Source organism: Callospermophilus lateralis, chromosome 8 (assembly GCF_048772815.1).
Source record: "Callospermophilus lateralis isolate mCalLat2 chromosome 8, mCalLat2.hap1, whole genome shotgun sequence".
NCBI classification, from domain to species: Eukaryota; Metazoa; Chordata; class Mammalia; order Rodentia; family Sciuridae; genus Callospermophilus; species Callospermophilus lateralis.
In genome coordinates, this window is record NC_135312.1 from 16,868,999 (window position 1) to 16,891,228 (window position 22,230).

The 22,230-nt window shown below is 40.3% G+C and overlaps 1 protein-coding gene across 1 annotated transcript in view; it reads left to right on the forward strand.

Annotated features, from left to right (window-relative positions):
* Positions 1–21,003, forward strand: part of LOC143406348 (cytosolic beta-glucosidase) — a 106,994-nt gene extending 85,991 nt beyond the window's left edge. Inside the window, exon 5 of the mRNA XM_076865074.2 lies at positions 20,801–21,003. Within this exon, the coding sequence (XP_076721189.2) occupies positions 20,801–21,003 (203 nt within the window). The remainder of the gene's footprint in view (positions 1–20,800) is intronic.
* Positions 21,004–22,230: the final 1,227 nt, after the last annotated feature.

Here is a 22,230-nt window from a genome sequence, read left to right on the forward strand (position 1 = left end):
TAGGGTGGGAGGAAAGGATTTTATGGCTCAGTTGACAGAATGTCTGGATTGAGTACATTCCCAGAAAAGCAAAGCAAAGAAAGAAAAGGGGGGGAAAAAGCCCTTACTTGGAAGAAGAAAGTTTATTTAGAACTGGAATGAACCTGTCTTTGAACATGATAAATACCATACTTTTCAAAGGTTTGTTATGGAATTGATTTCTTTCCATATGTTTCTGGTGGTTTAATTTGATTGGCATAGCAAAATATTGCTGTTGGATGTGAGAGAAATAATTTTTAATGCACTGAACTATAGGTGTAAATTTTATTTGTGTTAATAATTTTGAATAAACTGCATTTAGGTATTGGGTTTATTCTTGGCTACTGGGCTACTACAATTTGATTGTCCAGTTTTCAGACATGGATTTAAATCTTTACGCAGCTGGGAATTACCTAGTCATATTGTATTTGCTTCTGTTTGTAGAATCAGGAAAATCAACTAAAAAAGAGGTGCTGTTTCAAGATTTTCTTATGTTTTTTAAAATACAAAAATATTTCCCTAGAAACTTGATAGTGAGGAATAATTTAACTCTTTCTTTAAGTCGACGGGTCTGAAGGTATACAGTTCTGGCTTTCTCATTCTGCTAAACAAAAGATGTAACATGTTTGCTATTTTGCCTTTATATAAATCAACCTGTCCAAATCAACCTGTGTTTATTATTTTAAAAGAGGTTAAATAACAGTAACTTTATAATGTTATTATTTTTTATATTGACCTTGACAACTATAATTTTCAATCAATAATAATCTAGCATGCAACCCTTAAGGTGGTTATAGGATAGCCTTGTTTCAATAATGCTAAATGAATAGTGCTCATGTGCATGAAGGTTTGCCAAGTAGCAGTGACAATTACAGTTAATTCAGGCAGAACTTCAATTTAATTTTGGGGGTGTATTCTGCTTCTTAGACTAACTGTTGTTCAAATCAGTGGACAACACAAAGATTAAAGTATTCAGGTCCTTTGTTATGAAGTGCTCATAAAATAACCTACCTGTGGCTCATGAGAAGTATAATCTTTTTGGCTTGGCTTAATTCAATTCTTTTTTTTTTTTTCTCTATGGGTCTGTTATGGTTTTTCTGTATCTATCCCCCCCCACCCTCAATTCTTGTTGTGGAATTTAAGACCCAGTGTGTTGGTGTTAAGAAGTGGGAAGGAAGCAAAAATGGCGCTCACCTGACACCCAATGCCATCGGCGTGCTCCTGGGTTTCCCAGGTTCAGACCTTGAGATTCGCCCTCGAAGAAATAAATACTCATGGGCAATAAAGTTGTCTGGTCAATACTCAGTTCAGCCTATTTTCATCAGGAATGACATGTACTCAAGTACATTTATCAACAAACAACTATCTATTGAATGGCTGATACTGGGGGGCATAAAGGTACATGGAACTTGTTTTCAAGGAGAATAAAATCAAACTGATGAGATAATTACAGCTGATAATTATCTAATGCTTTGATGAAAAGTTGCCTTGCTATATAGTAATAAAAACTGATAACAAAGTAAAAATTAAGGCCATTTGAGGGAAAGGGGGGACCCAAAGATGACCTGAATGAGTTTGTTTATTCTGATAAAAGTAATGAAACCTGAGAAAATTTATTTTCTCTCCATCCACCTTTTAATGCCATAGTTCTTGGATTAAGGTGGGTTGTTGCACATAAATTAGGAGGGCAGTAAATAAACTATATGTCAGGTGTGGATGAATTGCTACCTCGTTTGAGATTCCTAAATCCCAGGAATGGTTCTGTTTTTCCCAATCCACAGACAAGGAAACTAAGGTCTGAATAGCCTGTCGAAGTTTGCAAGCTGTTAAGTGAATGACTAGGATTTGAGTTCAGGCAGCTTGGCATACAGTTGTGGTCTGCTTTAATCCCTGCTCGGGCCTCTCCCTTATGCCTGATCCTGTGATGATCCAGAAGGGAACTATGGCTGCAGAGATCTAGGTTCTCACTGCAAGTTTATTTTGCAGGGTTCCAATTAGTACACAAAATGAGCTCATTTACTAAACAGGCTCTGAGTAATTGGCTGATGGGGTTGGGGTGAATAGTGTCCTCGGGAGGGCTGTTTCCACAGCTTGACGCATTGGGCAGTCAAACCTGCGGTTGTTTATCCCTCTCCAGGACTGCATGGCCCAGCACGCTAACGCTGCAGGAAAATGGTGCCCAATTTAAAAACTCAAACTGGATGAACAGTCCTGGCTCTGTCTTTTAGAAAGCAACACTAGGAACCCAGCACAGAGGTTCTGCCTGCACCCTGTGTCAGCATGAAAGTGGGACCCTGTGGGGCAAAGGGGTTCTCACCTTCCACATATGGATTTAAACAAGGGTCTGTGTCTAGGCTTTTCCTCCCTCCAGAGCCTCTGAAAGAAGTATGGCCTGGGAGGAACACACTGATGGGCCAGGTCAGCACAGCTTATTGTGTGGTCTATTCCCAGAGAGGAAACTGCAACACATAGTCATTTGTCCCAATTGACCCAGCTTGTAGCCAGCACCTCTCTGTACCTCTCTGTGAAACTACAAAATGGGGCTGGCAATGACACCTACCTTATGGACTTGTTGTGTCAAATGCGTTAACAAAGGTAAGGTTTGCCATAATAGTAAATTCTGATGAACGTGTAGGGAACATTTACACACTCTTGGTGGGATTGTAAGTTGGTGTAACCACTATGAAAATCAGTAATGGAGGTTCCTCAAAAGATTAGACATAGAACCTCCATGTGACCCAGCTAAACCACTCCTCAGTATTTATTCTAAAGAATTAAAGTCAGCATGCTATAGTGATCCAGGCGTGCCCATACTTACAGTAACACAACTCATGATAGTCAAGTTATGGAACCAGCTTAGGTTCCCACCAATGAATGAATGGGTAAAAAAAATGTGGCAATAGACACAATGGAGTTTTGTAAAGCCACGAAGAACAAAATTATGTCATTTGTTGGTAAATCGATGGAACTAGAGAACATCATGTTAAATAAAATAAGAAGATCGTGTTAAATAAAATAAGAACATCATGTTAAGTAAAATAAGAAAGGCAAAGGTCTCTCTCTCATGTGGAGAGAAAAAAGGAGGGGGAAAAAAGAGATTTTTAGAAGTGTGACTGCTAGGATAAAAGATGGGAATCAGGGGGAAGAAGGAGATGAAGAAAGTGAAGGGAGTCCTGGGCAATGAACCAGACCAAATTGTTCTGAGTACATTTAAATACATAAAACACCTCACAGTTTTGTATAACTATAAAGAGCCAATAAAAAATAAAATACAAAAAGGTTTGTGCAAGGGTGTTCAGGTCATGATAATCCTTCAACACATGTTAGCCATCATCACTATTATTTGCCACAATTATTATTTGTATCAGATCATGAAGTGGAAAAAAATGGAATTGGGAAAGGGTTAAAGTTCTGACTCTTTCTTCTATGTGTTTTGGGAGCGTAAGTCACTCTTTTGACTCGGTGTTCTCGTCCCAGATAAGGAAAACACTAACCTCATAGGGTTATTTAAAGGATAACAAAATAATTAATGTCTGTCAGTATCATCTGTCAACTATACAGCCTCATGTTCATTATCATCACTGAGTCTCCAAACTTTTTTTTTTTTTTTGATTATTGCATCATGGATATATATAAAGGTGAAATTCACTGTGGTATACTCATGCATGTACATTTTTTTTATTTTTATCTGTTTGTTTGTCTTGGTATCAGGGATTGAACTTAGGGGTACTTGATCACTGAGCCATATCCCAATCCCATTTTTGTATTTTATTTAGAGACAGGGTCTCACTGAGTTGCTTAGCAGGGATATAGCTCAGCTGGTAGAGTGCTTGCCTAGCACGCACAAGACCCTGAGTTCAATCCCCAGTACCACCACCACCAAAAAAAAAAAAAAAAAAAAAAAAAGAAGAAGAAGATGATGATGCTGGGGCAGGAGGATTGCAAAGGTCTTTCCTCTGAATTCTCTCTCTTTTTTTAAATAAATGTAGAGGACACAACACAATGTTTTTATGTGGTGCTGAGGATTGAACCCAGATCCCACCCATGGTAGGCGAGCGCTCTACCACTGAGCCACAGTCCCAGCCCTGAATCCTCTTTCTTATCAACCCAATTGACACAGCGTCAAGACTGTATTTCATCCTAAGCCCTTCTTCTCATCTCTTTGGTCTATAAGATTGGATGAAGTCACTAGTTCCTGGCCCTTCCTCCTATCTCACTGCAACTTCCCAAATATAAGGCATCCGCAGCCTCCTCCCTGGCCACCTGCCCTCCTGATTCCAGTCTGCTGGGCAAGTGGTGTACAAACCCAAACTCCTCACCCCCCACTTAAAACTCCCTCGTGGCTTCTCATTGCCTTCAGCATAAAATCGCATTTTCTTAGCATGGAAAGCAAGGCCTTCCGTGACATGGTTTTTCACATACCCCTAAGGGTCACTCTCACCTTTCTGCCTTTACCAGGGCCTTGTGTCTCAACAGACTAGACACTGCTCCCAGGATGTGTCTGAGATGGTTAATTTTGTGTGTCAACTGGGATATTTGGTTAAGCATTCTAGGTGTATCTGTGAGGGTCTTTCTGGATGAGACGCATGTTTAAATTACAACCTGAGTAAAGCAGATTCCCTGCTCTGTGTGGGTGGGCCTCATTCAATCTGTTGAGGCATAAATGGAAAAACAAATTGAGGAAAGGGCAATTCACTCTCTCTGCCTGTCTTTGAGCAGGGACATCCATCCATTTTCCCCTGCCTTCAGATTTGGACTGCAACTATACCATTTGCTACCCCGAATCTCCAGCTTGCTAACCACGGACCTTAGAATTCTCCCGCCTCTAAAATCACGAGATAAACAGATAGGTCTCCCATTGGTTTGTTCTCTTGAGAATCCTCGCTATTACAATGTCCCTGTTTTGCTCTTGTGCTTTCTGGCCTTATCCTTTTGGTTATCTTTTCTCTTCCCTTCAAAATTCCAGCATCACCTAATGTATAGCAGCCTTGGGCATCCTCTTTCCTGGACACCCTCATTGATCTTTGCAGGGCACCCAGCATTTTCTCTGATCACATTGTATCGTAACCGCTCCTTTATGTATCTGTTCTTTCATGGAAGTGTTAGCTTTTCATTGTAGTAACCAAAATCCCTGACAGGAACAACTTAAAGGAGGAAAGATTTCTTTTGGCTCAGGGTCTCAGAGGATTCACATGGTCAGCTGGCTCCATTCCTTTGGGTCCGAGGTGAGGAGAACGTGGTGGTGGAAGGGTGTAGTCAAGGAAAACTGTTCAGCTAAGGGCCGCCTGAAAGGAGAGTGGAGAGTGTGGTAGAAAGGGACAAGGGACAAATACAGTCCTCAAGGTCATGCCCCCAGTGACCTATTTCCTTCAGTCTTGACCTATTTGCCTACACTTTCTCCCCAGAAGACCAAAATATTAATCCTTCAAATAGATTAACCCACTGATCATCCAATTATTTTTTAAAAGCCCTACTTCTAAACCTTTCTGTACTGGGGGCTGTTTTAAGTTTTTTGGGGGACTGCTTAAGTTTTTTAGGGCACAATCCAGATCCAAAACACTGAATAATGGAGGAACCTTGAAGATTGGGAGCTCACTGTACTTGTTTCTACACTCCCAGTGGCTTAGAAAGAAAACAATGCGTATTATTTTAATGAAGAATCAATATTATACTCAACACCCATAAGATGAGATAGTTGTCCTTTGAGAATTATCTATAAGTTGCTAAAAGAGGAGACTATACTTGAGATTTGTCACTATATGGTTTTGGGGAAAATGGCACAGCTATTTTGTGTCTCAGTTTTCTCATCTTTTAAAATGGGAGCAATAATAGAACCTGCCTTATAAGATTGTTGGAAAGAGCAAGTGAATTTTGCATAGAAAATCATCCAAATAGTGTTTGGCATCCTGTGAACACTCAGTAAATGTGATTTTCTACTGTTTAATTAGCTCCAAAATGGGAGTAAATTTCACCCTATTCTTCATTCAGGAAAGTTGTTCTTGGCGAGTATCTGTGAAACAGGGAGAAGTGGTCTATGGGTTTCCTTGACGTCAGAGAATTAGTACACAAGAGAGTAGATGTATCAAAATTTAAACAAAACCAATATGTATATGGCAAAACATTGGAGTTGGAAGACTTACGGAGTCCTGACATGAGCCAGAACAAACCCAAACTATTGACTTCATTTCTCTTTTTGTCTGATGGTTTTCTCTGTACTGTGGTTCACAGTGAAATGCAAGGCTGTCTGTGCCCATGCGTGTTCTCTAACCTTTCTGTTTTCTGTAGATGCCTCTCAGGAACATCTTGGTACTTTTAGTACACCAACCAGTAAAGAATAACTGATATATGAAAGACCATAAGATTGGGGAAAAAAAGGGACAGTGCTTGGACATACCACTGCCAGTCACATACTTGGTGCAGGGCATCTGCTACGCCCACCCACAGTGCTGCAGTCAAGAGTCTTTGGAAAAACAAGAAAAATGGAGAGAATAATGGCATTTCTACCTCCTAAGCAGCACTGTGAACTCTCATAGGAATTAATCAGGGAACAGGAACGATGGGGTCTGCTAAAGCAAGTGGACTTTGGAGGTAGATGGTTGGATTTCAGTCCCTTCTCTGTCACCTGTTAATCACCTTGAACACATTTACTTTCACTGAACTTCATTTTCTGTGTCTAGCGAAGGGACATCATAGCCTCAGTCTTTAAGGGTTGTTATAATTGATGTTTTAGCAATAAGAATAGCTTATCTTTCTATGTGCAAGGGAAGTGTAATATGCCACCTTTGATAATCCTCTGATATTCTCCTTGAGTCTGAAAAAACTTGAAGGATAATGACTTGGCTACTTGTTTGTTAAGGTTCAGGAATAAAAACAGTTTGGAGATGCTGTTGATGGTGTAAATGGATGCTCCTCCTTCCCTCTCTTCCTCCACCTCTTTCCTACGTATACTCCCTTCCTTCCTCTCAGAGCACTTGCCTGATCACAGCCCCCAGTCAAAGCAGCTCATCCTCTTGTGTGTTCCTGAAGGAAGCATTGGCACCTCTAGGGAGCAACAGTTACTGAGTCTTCTTTACTTCATCTGTCACTGTTGGTCCTACATTCTTCGTTTTGAAGGCCAGGTATGATCTAATACTTTTATGTTACAATTTAAAGTCTTCTTTGATGTTGGATGTCTTGGGGGGAATAAGACAGAATCTTAGCAGGTGAATCTCAGCCACTCTGTAATTTTGCATAATAATCAGGATAAGCCATCTTGTCTAAATTCCATTCCTTAAAACCTGAGAGGTTCCACTGTGCACTGTGTTTGAGTACAGAGATAACAGGGTTCCACCTTTCACAAACATTGCTGGTTTGAAAAGAACCCTAGAGAGAGAGATTGCATCGCCAGTGGACTTCTAGAGAGGATGCATTCCAAACCAGTCCGGCTAACAATCTCAAAGATGCCTTATTCGTGCATCAACTAATTATAGACAGAGATGGAAGCAGGATTTGGGATCTCAGAGTGTATCACAGGGCATAAGGCCTTGGGAAAGAGGGGCCAATTCAAATGACACAACCTTGATATGGTGCACGTGTTCTCTTTCAAGACTAGCTGGCAAATTCTTATTTATCTTTGAAATTTCTATTCAAATTATTATGCCATTGGAAAGTTGCCCTTGACCTTCCCAGAAGGGTTAAGCCATTGTTGGTCCAGGGTCTTTTATAGCTCCCATTCCTCTATATTCCCAGACCAATTATTTTTTGGATCTGTCTTCCTAAATGAGACCATTAACTGCGAGGGCAGAAACTTTGTGCCATTTATCTCTAGATGATGCACACTGAGCCTGGAGTCAGGCACATAATAGTTGCTCAATGGATATTTTCTAAGTGAATAATGAACAAACTGGATTTCTCAGATATTTGGAGTCACAGAGCTCACTTGTGAAGAAAAGCTATTCTTTGCCCCTGATGTTATTGATGAATGAAGTCCAATCTAAATTCATGTCAAATGTTTTCCTGCCTTTGCAGCCTGCATGACTGAATTCCTTCCTTCCTTTTTTCAGACTGGAGAGTTTCGTATGTAATAATGTTGGGATCCCCAAAGTTTAGGAGGAAAGTATTTCATGGTTCTCACTCCGAGGTCTACAAGGAGTTTTATTTTCTGAATAAGTATTGATCGCAGCTTACAAAATACTGCAAACCCATATAATTAAAAAGAATGAGACCAGTCATTGGTGGGCAGTGCATGTCTAAGTGTGAGAGAAGACAAATTCTTCAGTTGCCTGTGACTTTATAATTGTACTTGCTTGGGAAGCTTATTAAAGCCTTGCAGGTGCAATGTTTCATCCAGAGTAGTGAACCTTTGAAAGATATGCATAATAAACAGAGTTTGAAATATGTTTTTATTCCTGGCCATATGGTCCTGTCTGGAGCTTTCCTGGATCTTTGGGTCAGTTCGTTGTTGAAAGATGGGCTTGCATGGACCCACCTCTTGGAGCAGCTGTCAGAGCCCTATCAGAACGAATCTGCTTTTGCATGATTATTTATTTTATGTGGCTCTCTGAAATAATCCCAGCCTTGCTCAGGAGCTGAAATATGCTGAGCAAAGTTTCTCCCCTGAACAGCTTGTGGCCATATCACCAAGCAGTGTCCTTCCTTGTCCTTAAAAAGCAGACTAGCGAGACTTGTACATTAGGCCAGGATAGGCAGTCTGGGTGAGGTGTGCCCACCTGGGCTTGAACTTGGTGCCAGAAATATGAAAATTCACACAGTAGCATTTTAAAGAGGTGTCACTGTTGTTTCTTCTCAACTCTCAATTACTTACTTTATCTCTCAGCTCTAGGTAATTACAGGGGCTGCTGGGCACAAGCGTCTGAAAATTTTTTTGTGGTGGCAGCCTGGTGAGGATGATGCCAACACTTGTTCTCCCTTTGTCATTACTGGAAGGTGGCATTGACTCCTCTGCTTTGTAAGGGGCATTTAATAAATTCATTCAGCATTTTTTGCATATGTATAGGAAACTTCTAACTGACAAGAGCCTTGGCCCTGGGATCAACTATACGCAACAAAGTGCTCTGGTTTCTAACACATTGAATGGGCAGGAGGTTGATCAGACTGGGAGAAATTTAAGTCTCATATCCTTTCTTGTTTATTTGGAAAGTCAAACCTAGAGTTGAATTTTGACATCACGGTAAAATAAAATAATCTTGCGCTTATGAGTTGCTTTTTCTCTACTCTTATGTTGCAGGCAATATGTTTAATATCATCGTATGTCTATTTGTAGCTATTCATTCATTTAAGCAATATTCATTGAGCACTTGTCCTTCATCAACCACTGTACTAAGACTTGGGAAGGAAGGATCCACAGGATCTCTGCCTACCTGGAGTTCTGTTGTAATTTGGATTCACATTATCTCCCAGAGACTCGTGGGTTGAAGGCTTGGTCCCCAATGTACCGAGGTCCAGAAGTGGGGCTTTTAAAAAATGACCAGATCATGAGGGGTCTGATCTCATCAGTGGATTAATCCATTTGGTGGATTAATAATTTGGATAAACTCCTGAGATGTGGTGGGAACTCTAGGCAGATGGGGCATTGTTAAAGGAAGTAGGACACTAGGGGGCATGCCCTTGGGGACTGTATCTTGTCTCTCTGAGAAGTTTTCCTCCACCATGCCCACTTACATGGTCCTGCCTCTGCTCAGGCCCAAAGCAATGGAGCCAGCCGTCCATGGAAAGAATCATCTGAGACCGTGGACCCAAATTAACCTCTCCTCTAAGATGTTTCTGTCAGGTATTTTGGTCACATTGATGAAAAGATGACAGACTTTGGACAAAGAGTTACATGACTCACATGTGTCACATAAAAGAAGTTGGGGTACTGCGTGAACAAGCACTTCGGGGAAACCTGTATGTGCTCTTTGCTTTTATTGCCTATTTGCAGCTTAAGAGCAAAGTCTATCTGAATTTTTTTTTCCTGTATGAGGATCACTCCACTTAAAATAATAACATACAATAGTAGACGTTTAATCAAGTATTTATAAATGTAAGGGAGGAATGAAAGAAAAAAGTTCAGCAGGAAGTGTTAAGATTCATTAATTTCTTCAGTTCACACTTTGTCGAACTACAGTTTGAAAGCCCTAGATCATTTTCAGAGTAAAAGCTATATATTTTTCTTTTGTCCCCACTTTCAGTGTTGCCATTTAAAAAATTTGCTGTGGTATCTATGTTTTTGTTTCTAAACCTTTAGAACCTAGAAATTAGCCTTCCACATGAGTATAGAAATATTTGACTCTGATATTTTTAAGGGCTGCCCTTATGTGGCCATAGTTGGCAGAGATGAGCTCTTTCTCTGTGCAAGAAGATCAATATTCTGGTGTGTTAAAAGATGATGTCTATGCCAGAGTATGTATCTCAGGCTAGAGATAAGATTGCATGCTGAAAGGTGTTTTCTCCTGGAGCAATCCTTAGAGTACCCTAAGGTATTCCAGAGACATGGGTCACCCTTCAAATTTCATGTTGTGCTCCAGGGAAGAGCTTTCCAGGTTAGCAGAAGTACTGCCCCTAAATTCAGCCAAGGACCACGTAGGGGTACTTTGAAGAACATGGGGAATCAGAGGTAAAAGTTTGGTAGCAACCAGAGACAGTGGAGAAAATTTTTGGAAATGTCAGAAAGTGGGAGGTCAGTGAGAAGTGACGGGGACTCTCTGGTCCACGTGGATGGAGAGTTCGAATATCTGGGTTGGGTCTAGAATCAGGCTGAGAACTGTGGGAGACAGGGTCAGCCTGTAGTACTCTGACATGCTCAGGTGCGGGGAATCAATGGCCACTGAATTCCTCATTGTTCAGCCTGAAAATACGATTCCAAGACCCAGAAGGGAATAGTGATACCAGTTTCATTAAGAACATATTAAGCCCACGATCTCTCCTTCCCTCCCTCACTTTTTATCTTCCTTTCCTTCTTCTCATCCTCCATGTCTCTGTACCTTCCTTCTCTATCATTACCTCAAACAAGTGCTTATTTAGCATCTACCTGGTGCTAGGTACTCTTCTCCAGGTGGGGCATATTGAAAGGACACACAAGGACTCTCTTTCTCATGGGACTTTCAGTCTTCCAGAGGAGATGGACAATAAATAAATAAATGAGTAAACACATGCGTAATACATTTTCATTTAATGATAATGACCACAAAACAGCAGTATAGGATGATATGAGAGAGAATGGGATGGTTGGGACTAGGATTTTAAATTGGGCATCAGAAAAAAACCTCTTATGGTGGTGAATTTGTACTAAGACCTGAATGGCACAAAGATCCATTAGGTAAAGACCTAAATGAATAATCCAGACAGGTAGACATGTTAGTAGAAAGGCTTTCAGAGGGATGAGAAACCAACATGTTTTAAGTTGGGTTTTTATTCTCAGAGGACTTATGTTCCAGGTGCTTCTCCCACATCCCTTCCCTTCATGCTCTCTACATGGTCTGGCAGTGAGCTTCCCATGGTGACTTTGATTCTGCATGGCACTTAGAGTCCTTGGGTCTAGACTTGCAACCTTTCCATGATGTACTGACGAAAACAATCACAGGCTTTGAGGTCAGACAGACTTCGGTGCCATTCTCAAATTGTCCCTTCTGGTTGTGCGACTTTTGTAAAGTTACACCTCTAGAAAATGTACCCTGTAACTTTATCATGTCAAAGAGATGGGACATTTCTGATCTTCTTTCTCAGTCTTCCTTTCCAAATTATCTTTAAAATCAGAATTCTATAAGACTTGCACCAAAGTTTTGTTTTCTGGAAATTCTCCATCAAAAGTCATGATTTCAACTACCATCTCTGTGCAATTTCCCCAACATTTATGTCCCCATCTCAAATTCTACCTGGAGCTCTTTTCTGTCTATCCAACTACCACCTGTTTACTCTCCATTTGGAGGTCAAAATAGCATCCTAATGTCATTATAACCAAGCTTAATCCAGTATCTTCCCTGCCCCTCCCCTAACACTTGTCTATGTACAATATTCCCTAATTCAGAGTTTGAAAATATTATCAATTAAATTATGCTCACTTTACTTTCTTATTTCCTTCATTGTGGATAGCCCACTAAAATTACTGATTTTCTCTGATTGTATGTTGAATTTGCCTTGCTCTCTCCATCTTCTTATCCACCCCAGTCTACTTTCCCTTCATTTCCTCCTGATTTACTGCAGTTACTTCTAAATGCTCTCTCCAGTTCCATTCTTGCTGAACTCAAATGTATGCTTCACAAATATCAGAATCTTTTTAAAAATGCAAATTAGTTAAAGCCATTTCCCTCCTTAAAATTCTTTAAGGATATTTCATTGCTGTCAGAATAAAAATCAAAATCCTTAAAACATTTAACAGGGCTTACATGTATGTCCAAGTGCTGTCTGAGACTCTCCCCATCATTTTTTATTATCTGTTGTCTTGGCTGAAGTTCCTTACATGTGCTGTGGACATTTCCCATTTCTGAGTTTTCACACATGCCGTTATTCTTCTTGGATCAATCTGTCTTCTAATGCAGTGGACATCTTTCATGTATCCAATATGCTTGTTTCATACAAGTTTTGTCTTGCCAAGGGAGAGGATGGGATTTCTGGTTTCTTTGGAACAAGGATGCAGACATGTGATCCACCAGTCACACTCATCCATGTGAGAATTTAATTTGAGGGTGAAGAGCTGGACTGAGGCAGAACCAATTATGCTAGTGAGGATGGCAGCAGAAACAGCTAGCTTTTGGGAATGATGATGGTTACAAGGTCTAGTTTTTGGTGCAGAAGCAACCAGGATGCTGATGGCTGCTGGGGTGGCAGGAAAGTTGGATTTTGGCAATAACCTAAAATAGAGGAATTTGTTCTCATTAGGTCTTTAGAGTTGAAGCAGTTTCTCCAACCAACCAGATCTGTGGTTTACTTTGAACACTGGCCCTAAAAGTTCCATTGGAGCCTATTTCTTGAGCCCAACCCTTGTGTGCTTCATCAGCCACGTTGGCTGCTGTTACAATTTAGAAAGAGCATTGGCTGATAGGGATGTATGACTCTAACTCATCCTTGGGCTCTGGGTTCTGTTTCATTTCAGAAAACTGCTCTTTCGGTCCCACCCCTGCTGTTTAAGACAGATCCTACCATAGAATGCAAGCAAGACACCGTATGGTGCTGTAGCTTGGTCTAAAGCTTCTGCTGTTACCTTGCTGAGATAATATCTCAAATCTCCTACTTACTTTCTGCATGAACTTCACTGAGGTTAACTAACCTTTCTGGGCATTAATTCTCCATTTCTAAAATAGCCACCATGGTAATATCTATCTGTCTTACAGGTTGATGGCAAAGATTGAATGACTTAATGCATGCATGCAACCCTTGAAATGATATCCAGATGTTCAAAAATGTTAGCTAACTTGCAGTTTCTCATGATTCCTCCTTTTTTTTTTTTCATTCTGCTTTTCACAGACTGTAAGTAAAAGCTCACAGGGTGATAATTTGATTAATATATGCCTTTACATAATTATAATTGCAATAAAAGAGGAATTTTTAAAAATTTTGTTCATTATTATATTCCTAATTTCTAGCATGCCATGTATTTATTTAAGAAAGATGGAGTAGGCGTTGCCACAAGGTCCTGGGGACCTTGAGTGATGGCCTCTCTAGTCTCAGCACACTGAAGCAGAGGAGCTTCGGCAATCCTGGTGTTCCTGGAAGCATCACCCTAAATTCCACTTTTCTGCTGGTTATTTTTCATGACCCACAACTGACCGCACCACAGAGTACAGCCTTATCTGGGATCCTGCATTTTCCTGGGGTGACCTGGTCTCTGGAGTTCTCAGCCCTGGTGCTCAATCTGGTGACTGACTCTGCATCCTCTGAAAGGTGTTTGAAATCAGAAGGAAGAAAGAGCAAAAATAGAAAGTTCCAGAGAAAAAGGAAGGAAGGAAGAGAAGGAGGAAGAAAATGAGGAAATAGAGGAAGGCAGCCTTTTTGGCCAAAAAGAACTTCCCTAGATAGAAAGAAAATATGAGAACCAAAGTTTTTTCTTTTTTTTTACCGGAGCAAAAATAACTGTACAAGCAATATATATGGAGAAATTATAGAAGATAACATGGACAGGTACCTATTCTCAGATCAGTTTTACAATTTAGATATTTTATATGATCCCTTCAACTCTGTGCTATTTGCAGCCCCCCCACCACCACCAAAGTGTAATATAAGGAGTAGGAATAATATAGTTAATTAAGAAATCTGTGCAGCTCATTTCTGGTTAATTGGCATTTTCCTATAAAATATTTAGAAATTAGCTTTTGGTATTCAAAGACTCTTTTTTTTCAGAGAGTCATAGCTTTTGCTACCAAGAGTCTGTGTCTGCAGGTGGGGCCTCCTGTGTTGGGATTATTTGCACATTTCCACAGATGCTGTCCAGCTACTGCTACTCAGCTGGCGGGGGGGCTTATTGTGCATTTTCTATGTTTAGATCTTCCTGATGTTGTTTTATTTTATTTTATTTTTCCTAAGAAGGGAAAACAGCCGGTGTGCCAGTTCTCTTACAGGAACAGTTATCTTGCTGAAGATGCTCTCCAAATGTAAATGCCCTAGTGCTTTTCAACCAAACTCAGAAACTCATTTTCAAAGTTAGCATGAGGGGCAATTGCCAGAAAAATCATCTCTGAGCTTTGTCCCCAGAAGGCTTTCTCTCATTGGCTTTGACAGGCTTGGAGAGCAATTCTATTAAGCTCCCAGTTAGACCAGGTGGTGGTCTGGGACTCAGAGCTCAGTTGGCAACTGCTTTAAAAGAACATGGGGCATTAGTTTTCTGTGGCTGCTGTAACAACTTAGCACAAACCTGGTGACTTTAAACAACAGAAATATATTCTTCCACAGTAATAGAGGCCCGACATTTTGCTCCATGTGTCTCAGTTGGCCACTGGTGGTTGCCGGCCATCTTTGGTGTTTGTTGAATCTCTCCCTGCGTCTTCACTGAGTCTTCTTCAAGGTGTGTCTTCTCCTTTTCTTTTCTCTTACACGGATGCTTGTTGTTGAATTTAGGGCTCACTGTTATCCAGGAGATCCTTAAACAAAGAACATTTGCAAAGATCCTTTTTTTCAAATAAGGTCACAGTCACAGGTTTGGGATGGACACATGTTTTGGTGGCCCCCATTTTATCCACCTCACATGATAAATTGAGAGGATTTGTCCTGATCAAGGGGAATAAAACTAGGCTTTACCTGAGCACTGGGCTGAAATGGAATTCCAGGAGGGACATTTGATCATCTGATGTCTTCCCGTTCTCTCGGTGGTGATCCATTTCTGAAAGGTGGTATGGCCTGGCTTAGAGATAGCTAAGTCTCTTAGCACAGGGCTTCTCTAGCTAGAACTATTAGGGACAGGAGCTGGGGGACATTCTCCAACATAGAAAGATCTCAAAGGAGATGCCTCTGGGGCTAGAAGCTATATTAAAAAACCACAGTGGACTGCCAGAGTATTTTCTAGGCTTGAGTCTGAAACCTGATTAGGTAAAAACATCACTCAGGTATTTGATTAAAATAAGTTCTCAGGTCCCAGCCTGTGCTAGTTTGATGAGGCTGCCATAACAAAATGCCACACACTAGGTGATTCAAACAGCAGAAATATATTTTCCCACAGTTCCAGAAACAACAAGTCCAAAATGGAGGTGGCCACTGATTAGGGTCCTCTTGATGCCTCTCCCTGTGGATTACAGATCATCATCTTCCAGCTCTGTCCTCACATAGTCTTTCTTCTGTCCACGTGCATTCCAGGCCTCTGTCCCTATTCTTATATTTTTTACCTTGGATTCTGCATTTTTCAAAGGGGAGGCAAGATGAGGAAAGCTACAGAAACCCAGGGTGCTTTGGGCATTGTGCTGGGGTCTGTGCTATCCCATTCAATCCCAACAACAGTTCTAGCAGTAGGTATCAACGAAAAGTAAGACGCTCCCTTGAGCTAGGACCTGGTGCATCTGGCATTGAACATGAGCCCATAAAGGTTCCCTTTCCAAGTGTGCCCCTTCAGTTTTATGGGTTCTTAATCCCTGAAGATGTTTCAAATGTGTGTTTATGCATTGAGCACAACGAACTTGGTTATTGTATAGTCTGTATGGCATTCTAATAACTGAGATCTTTGTGAGTTTGTTTCTGTTTTCCATAAATATTCTTTTCTTGGTCACTTTTCTACATTTGCCTGGTTATATTTATTTGATTCTGTACTATGATTACATTTTAAAATATTCATAATAATAATTAAAAGTTTGGAATATAGATACTTCCATTCAAAACAAATTTGGATGTACATGTAGGGGGTACTACCTGTCTGAGTGCTACCCCGTCCGGGAATCGAAGTAGATGTTTGCTGAACAGTCAGGTGACTTGATATGTCCCAATGTCTAGCTTCCCTCTGGACCACTGTCACCTACCCTGAGAGTTCATTCCTTCAGGGTTTTAGATTTCTGTATACGGAATTTCATTCTAGAATTCCCACTCTGTGTGCTTCTGGGTTTGAACACTTATCCTCACCTCATCTCACAAAAACAAAACAAAAATAGTTCAGATTTCTGAAGACTGGAAAATTCCATCAGGAAAAAGTAGCTGCCATGTCTATCCATCTCATATTTCACCTTGAAACTTGCCCTGACGATGCCTGCCAAACTGTTAGCTTTCCACTGGTTTGAAGATTTACTTAAAATACTTTATCTGGTGTGTTTTATTCATTTTCTTTAGAAAGACTTGCTCAAAAAACGTAGGTTGCCATTACCTGAACTCGGAAGTCTGGAAGTCTGATTTTTCTTTCTGCACATTCCTGGGGCTTTATTGCTCTCATTTTTCTGTGGTGAGGCTCCCTTTTGTGCCATGCTGAGCCTTTCGTCTCACTCTGGTTGTGGAGGTTTGAGTCTGTGGATCAGTGGTTTGTCTGATGACTACATAGTCTTGGCACATTCATAGAGGTCCCACAGCAATCCTAAAAAAATCCTGCAGACTCTCTCTGTTGATAAATTGTGAGAAATAAACCCCATTGACCCCGAGTTCCCAATTTCTAGGCATTTGTAATTTGATAAACACAGGCGTAATTATGGTATTTCATAAGCCAGTAACTTAAGAATATTCCTCCGAGAACCATGAATAATGAAATTTCTAAAGTAAGTGTGTGTGTTTGAGTGGGTATGCATGAGTGCAGTAAAGAATTTGACTTTCCCCTAAGAGTGGTTTGGCTCTTGCTCTCTAGTTTCTAGGAGGTAATCCATGCCATTCTTAACAAGAATGTATTTAGGATGGGGATAGTCACACCCAAAAGATCAACCATGTGATTTGGGCCTTGAGTCACCAGCTCACCAGGAAACCAAGTTCATCCACATACCAATCAATCATTCAATCAAGTCTATGCAATGATGTCTCCAGTAAAAGCTCTGGACAATGAAGCTCTAGTGTCCTTCCCTTGTTTGCAATGCTTTATTTGAATTGCCTCATGTCAGCACCAGGAGATAATGTGTCCTGACTCCTAGGGAGAGGATAATGAAAGCTTTGTTTAGAATCCCTCAGACTCTGCATCAGGAATCTTTTTTTAGCTGAATCTTTTAATCTCTACCTTTTCCTGTAACAGTCATAACCACAGGAATATCAGTTTTCAGTAAGTTCCCTGAGTCCTTCTAGCAAATTGCAAAAACCAGGGTGATTTGGGGAATTGCTTGAACTTGAAGACATTTTCAGATGTGAGAGTGGTCTTATGGTTGACATTGTGCCCTTAACCTTTTCAGTTTGGCTGTTTCTGGGCAGCGCGTGCTTGTGCATGTGTGCGTGTGTTTGTGCACATGTGTGCGCATATATATATATATATATATATATATATATATATTCATATATATATATATATTCACACACATATGCATATATATATATATATATATATATATATATATATATATATATATATATAATGACTGCATAGAATACAACATTAGCATGGGGTTCTTATAATTAGAACCGCCTGACTGAGGCAAGACTTAGCAGTTTTTCTCCTTGCATCTTTATATCCGACCTGCTGGCCGTGAGACCCTTTCCACAGCCTCCCGGTTCACATCACACTACGACTTGAAGATAAGTACCATTTTTATCCTAGCATGCTGTGTTCCCATCCAAAGTTCTGTCTGTCCTTGTTGAGTTTGCTTCCAACTCTGGTTAAAGAAAGAAAGCAAACTCTCAGAAGTGGTTTTCCCTGCCAAGATTTGGGACCTCATAAATCATGGTGACAAGAAACGTGATGATGGTCTCTGTACATTCCAGAGGAGATGGGAGGAGGAGAAGCGTGCAGGGTCCAGGGTGGTTTTGTCATTTTTCCCAGCGGTGGGGTGGTGAGGATTCCAGCAGGCTAGTTTCTCAGCCCTAACTAGGTAATTCTCTACTTGAATGTTCCTGCAGCGAAAGCGCAGAGACATCTACCAGTGTCACTCGGGCGGTTTAGAGCTTGCTGTTGAACTCCTGGCAGTTAACAATGAAATTGTCAAGATTTCCTTTTTGTTCCCTTCCAAGCAGGCAGGGCCTCGTTTTTATCCCCTGGTTTCGCACATGAATCACTCCTTTTATGCGTGATCAGTGGGACTGTGTGTTTCCAGGAACTGCCTGGCTATATACCTGGCGGGCTTTCTTGTTGGGTAGTAGTTCTGCAAATGAGAAAGAAAATATGCAGATTCTCAAGTATCCCCAGGACAAATTACAAAGCAAAGTCGATGATTGTTTCCTAGCCTGGTATTTGGCTCTGGCTGTTTTGGTACTTAGAAAGATGCCATTCGGTCCTCAAATTGGGTCTCTAAAAATACATTATATGGAAATGATATTTTCCAGATTATGGACAGAGACCACTTTATTTAAAAAGAGACAATCCAACTGAACTTAATTGCCCTCTTAGGGCATTTGTAAGTTCTTCTCTAAGCAGAGTACCATGCATGCCTCAAGGCACAAATGTGGAGGAGTTCTGTCAATCAACCCATCAGGGACCTTTTGTCTATAGAAATATCCTCAGTCAAAAAATAAAAATCCCAAGATTTGGAAACCAATGCATGTGTACAAGAATATGGGCATATGGGCGTAGTGTTTTTAGGAAACCTGAAAAATACAGATTGATACCAAAGGAAAAATTAAAGAATGGATCTTGCTTTGTTGAAAGTTTAGCGAGATGAGTCATTTTGGTTGAAATTAGTTCCCAGAACAATTAAAAATCTGATTTATTATGTGAATGTTCATTTTTCACTCAGCTTATTTAGGAATATGGCCATCTTGTGAAACCAACCTGCCTTTTCATTTAATTTCCGTGCTGAGAAATGAATATTAGTGTGTTGCATAAATTGGGTTTACTTCTTCTGGCTTTAAAAAAGAAAATGTTCCATACAAAGACTCACACAACCTGAGAGTTTTGCTAAACTTAAAATACTAATAAAAAAGTGAGCTAGATTTATTGAGTAAAACAATGGAAAGCATTGTAAAGTTATTTAGAGAATTCTCCACCCTGATGTGAAATGCGTGGATGTGCTTAGAACATTCACAAATGACATTATGTGGAACATCATGTTTATGAATATATGCAGTTTGGGAGGAGATTATTTATTTGTTATTAAAGGACTTAAACATGGCTCTACATGATGTAGAATGAATGTTCATTTTCCCAAGATTCATGTTGATCCCCCCCCCGCCCCCCCAGATGGCTTAAGAGGTGGGGCCTTTGGAAGTGATTAGGTCTTGAGGACAGAATCTTCATGAATGAGATTAGTGACCAGATAAGAAGAGCCATGAAAGAACCCCCCACAACTGCCACATGAGGACACAGCAAGAAAGCAGTTATCGATAACCTAGGACACGGTTACTCAAAAGACCGCATCTGCTACCATCTTGATTTTGGACTTGCCAGCCTTCTCAACTGTGATACATAATTTGTTGTTTATAAGTCATCCAGTCTATGGTATTGTGTTACAGTAACCCCACTGGACTGAGACAGGAGCCACAGCAGTTTAGTACTTAGTCAGTCAAGGACATAGGCATGGCTACAGCCATGTGCTGAACCTTTTCATTTTGGAGGTTCTATTTCCAAACTTTTAAGACATATCTTGGTCATGAGGATAAAAGGTGAGCTCTGCGACTCCCTCAGGCATGCTGCTGCTACCTGTTCCAACTCACCAATGGATTTACTGAGCTATTGAAGGCTGTACTGAGACTCTGGGCAGTGTTTTTATTGAATACTCTCCTAGGTACTAGGGAAGGGTGTGTGTGTGTGTGTGTGTGTGTGTGTGTGTGTGTGTTTGGGTCTGAAATGTCATAGATATTTAAAATAGTGCACTGAGTAGGTGAAAGAACAAAACAAATGTCAAAATGAATAAAGGGCTACATAATTAAAATAATATCTAACTACTTGAATGAAGCCCTATTTGGTTCAAGCAGAAAACTGAAAAAGGGGATTTTTTTTAAGTTGACAAATAAAAACTGTACATTTCCAGTGTAAAACATGATGCTTTGATATTGTGTGTGTGTGTGTGTGTGTGTGTGTGTGTGTGTCTATATATACACACACTGTGGAACGGCTATCTCTAGTTAATTAATATTCATATTACTTCACATGCTATTTGTGTGTGTGTGTGTGTGTGTGTGTGTGTAAAAAGAGAAGAAAGCAGGTTTTCCTATTCCTATTGCCACTTAGATCTCTGTAAGGGCAGGAGAAAGAGACCCAGAGTACTCATTAGTAATTTTGCCTGTGTTCTCAAACCTCATCCAGAAATGGTAAGTTTTTCTTTTTTAAAAATTTCAGCTATCCATGTTGATAAAGTCAATCTTCAAGTGTATTGTGCCTGGTCCCTTCTGGATAACTTTGAGTGGTGTGATGGATACAGCCTACGGTTTGGTCTTTTTCATGTTGATTTTGAAGACCCAGCTAGACCTCGGATCCCTTATACATCAGCCAAGGAGTATGCCAAGGTCATCCGAAGCAATGGCCTGGAGGGGGCTTTGTAGAAATGGTGGCTGGGCAGTAACCCCTGGAGAGGACACCTCTGCTTCTGGGAAGGAAATCTGCTTCAGTGATGATCTCTCGGATGACCTCAGGTTGCCTCTGTACCTGCTGATCTGTTATGATGAAATCTGAATTTGTAATGCCTGGGAATATATTTAATAATGGCCTCTATTTGTATTTTGATTAATGAGGGTTTTAAAAAAATAAAATAGAAAACCACTGAAATTGATTTTTATATTAAAAAATCAGATATATTTGGAAAGCTCAATTTAAATCCTTAGAATTTTTTTTCTAGGAAAAAACAATGCAAAGTTTATAGAGATAATATTCTGATGATTTGCAATTGTAATGACACACCACTTATCACAAGGATACTTTTTACCAGCTTAACATATCCTGGTTACATAGCTACTTGTCCTTAGTCTATCCATTTTGTGTGATCATCACCATTTTGTCACTATTTAACCTAGAATAAAGAAATCAAAGATAAAAGTGACATTATACTGTCGTACATTCTTTTGTCACAAAGGAGTTAATTGAGAATCTATTTAATAAAATGAATTGTTAATATGTTTGGCACACAGTTTGCCTATGATTGGACAAATGCATTTTTCTGTTACCTAAGAACTTTTGGAAAACAATAAAATAATAAAATGATTTAGACATCGAAAAGTCTCTTGAGTGTTGATTTTCAGCAAAAGGCAGATTCAATGGCAGATGGCAGCAAATTCAAAGCAAGGTAATGAGCAGAGCAGAGTCTCTACCTCTGAAGGTTCCTTTTAGATTTTAGACCCGTGTGAAATAAGCACATGAATCAAATGAGCAGAAAGTGGAAAAGAAGGTGGAACGGGGGCTCCTTGCATTCATAGTCGGAATGTTCGAGATGCACACGGGACCCGTAGAAGTTGGAAATTGGACTGAGTTTCCTCAGGAGGGGTCAGTAGTGGATGCAGGGAGCACTCTGGATTCCATTTCTCCTCTCCAGCACCTTTCACATATGGGGAGTTTGGTCCCTTGTGTCTATATTTCAGTAGTATTGGCCAAACACCCGTGTTAATCAGGCTTGAAATAACAAAGTGTCATCATCTCATTTTGCAGACTGGATCTGCGACAGTGTGGATGTGCATTTTTCCTCAATTAGCATCAGTGCTGGTTAACCAGCCCTGGAAATTTCTCGGCACCAGGCCTTGCCCAGCACACCACAGGGCTGGGGTCCGTGGAAGGCTTCT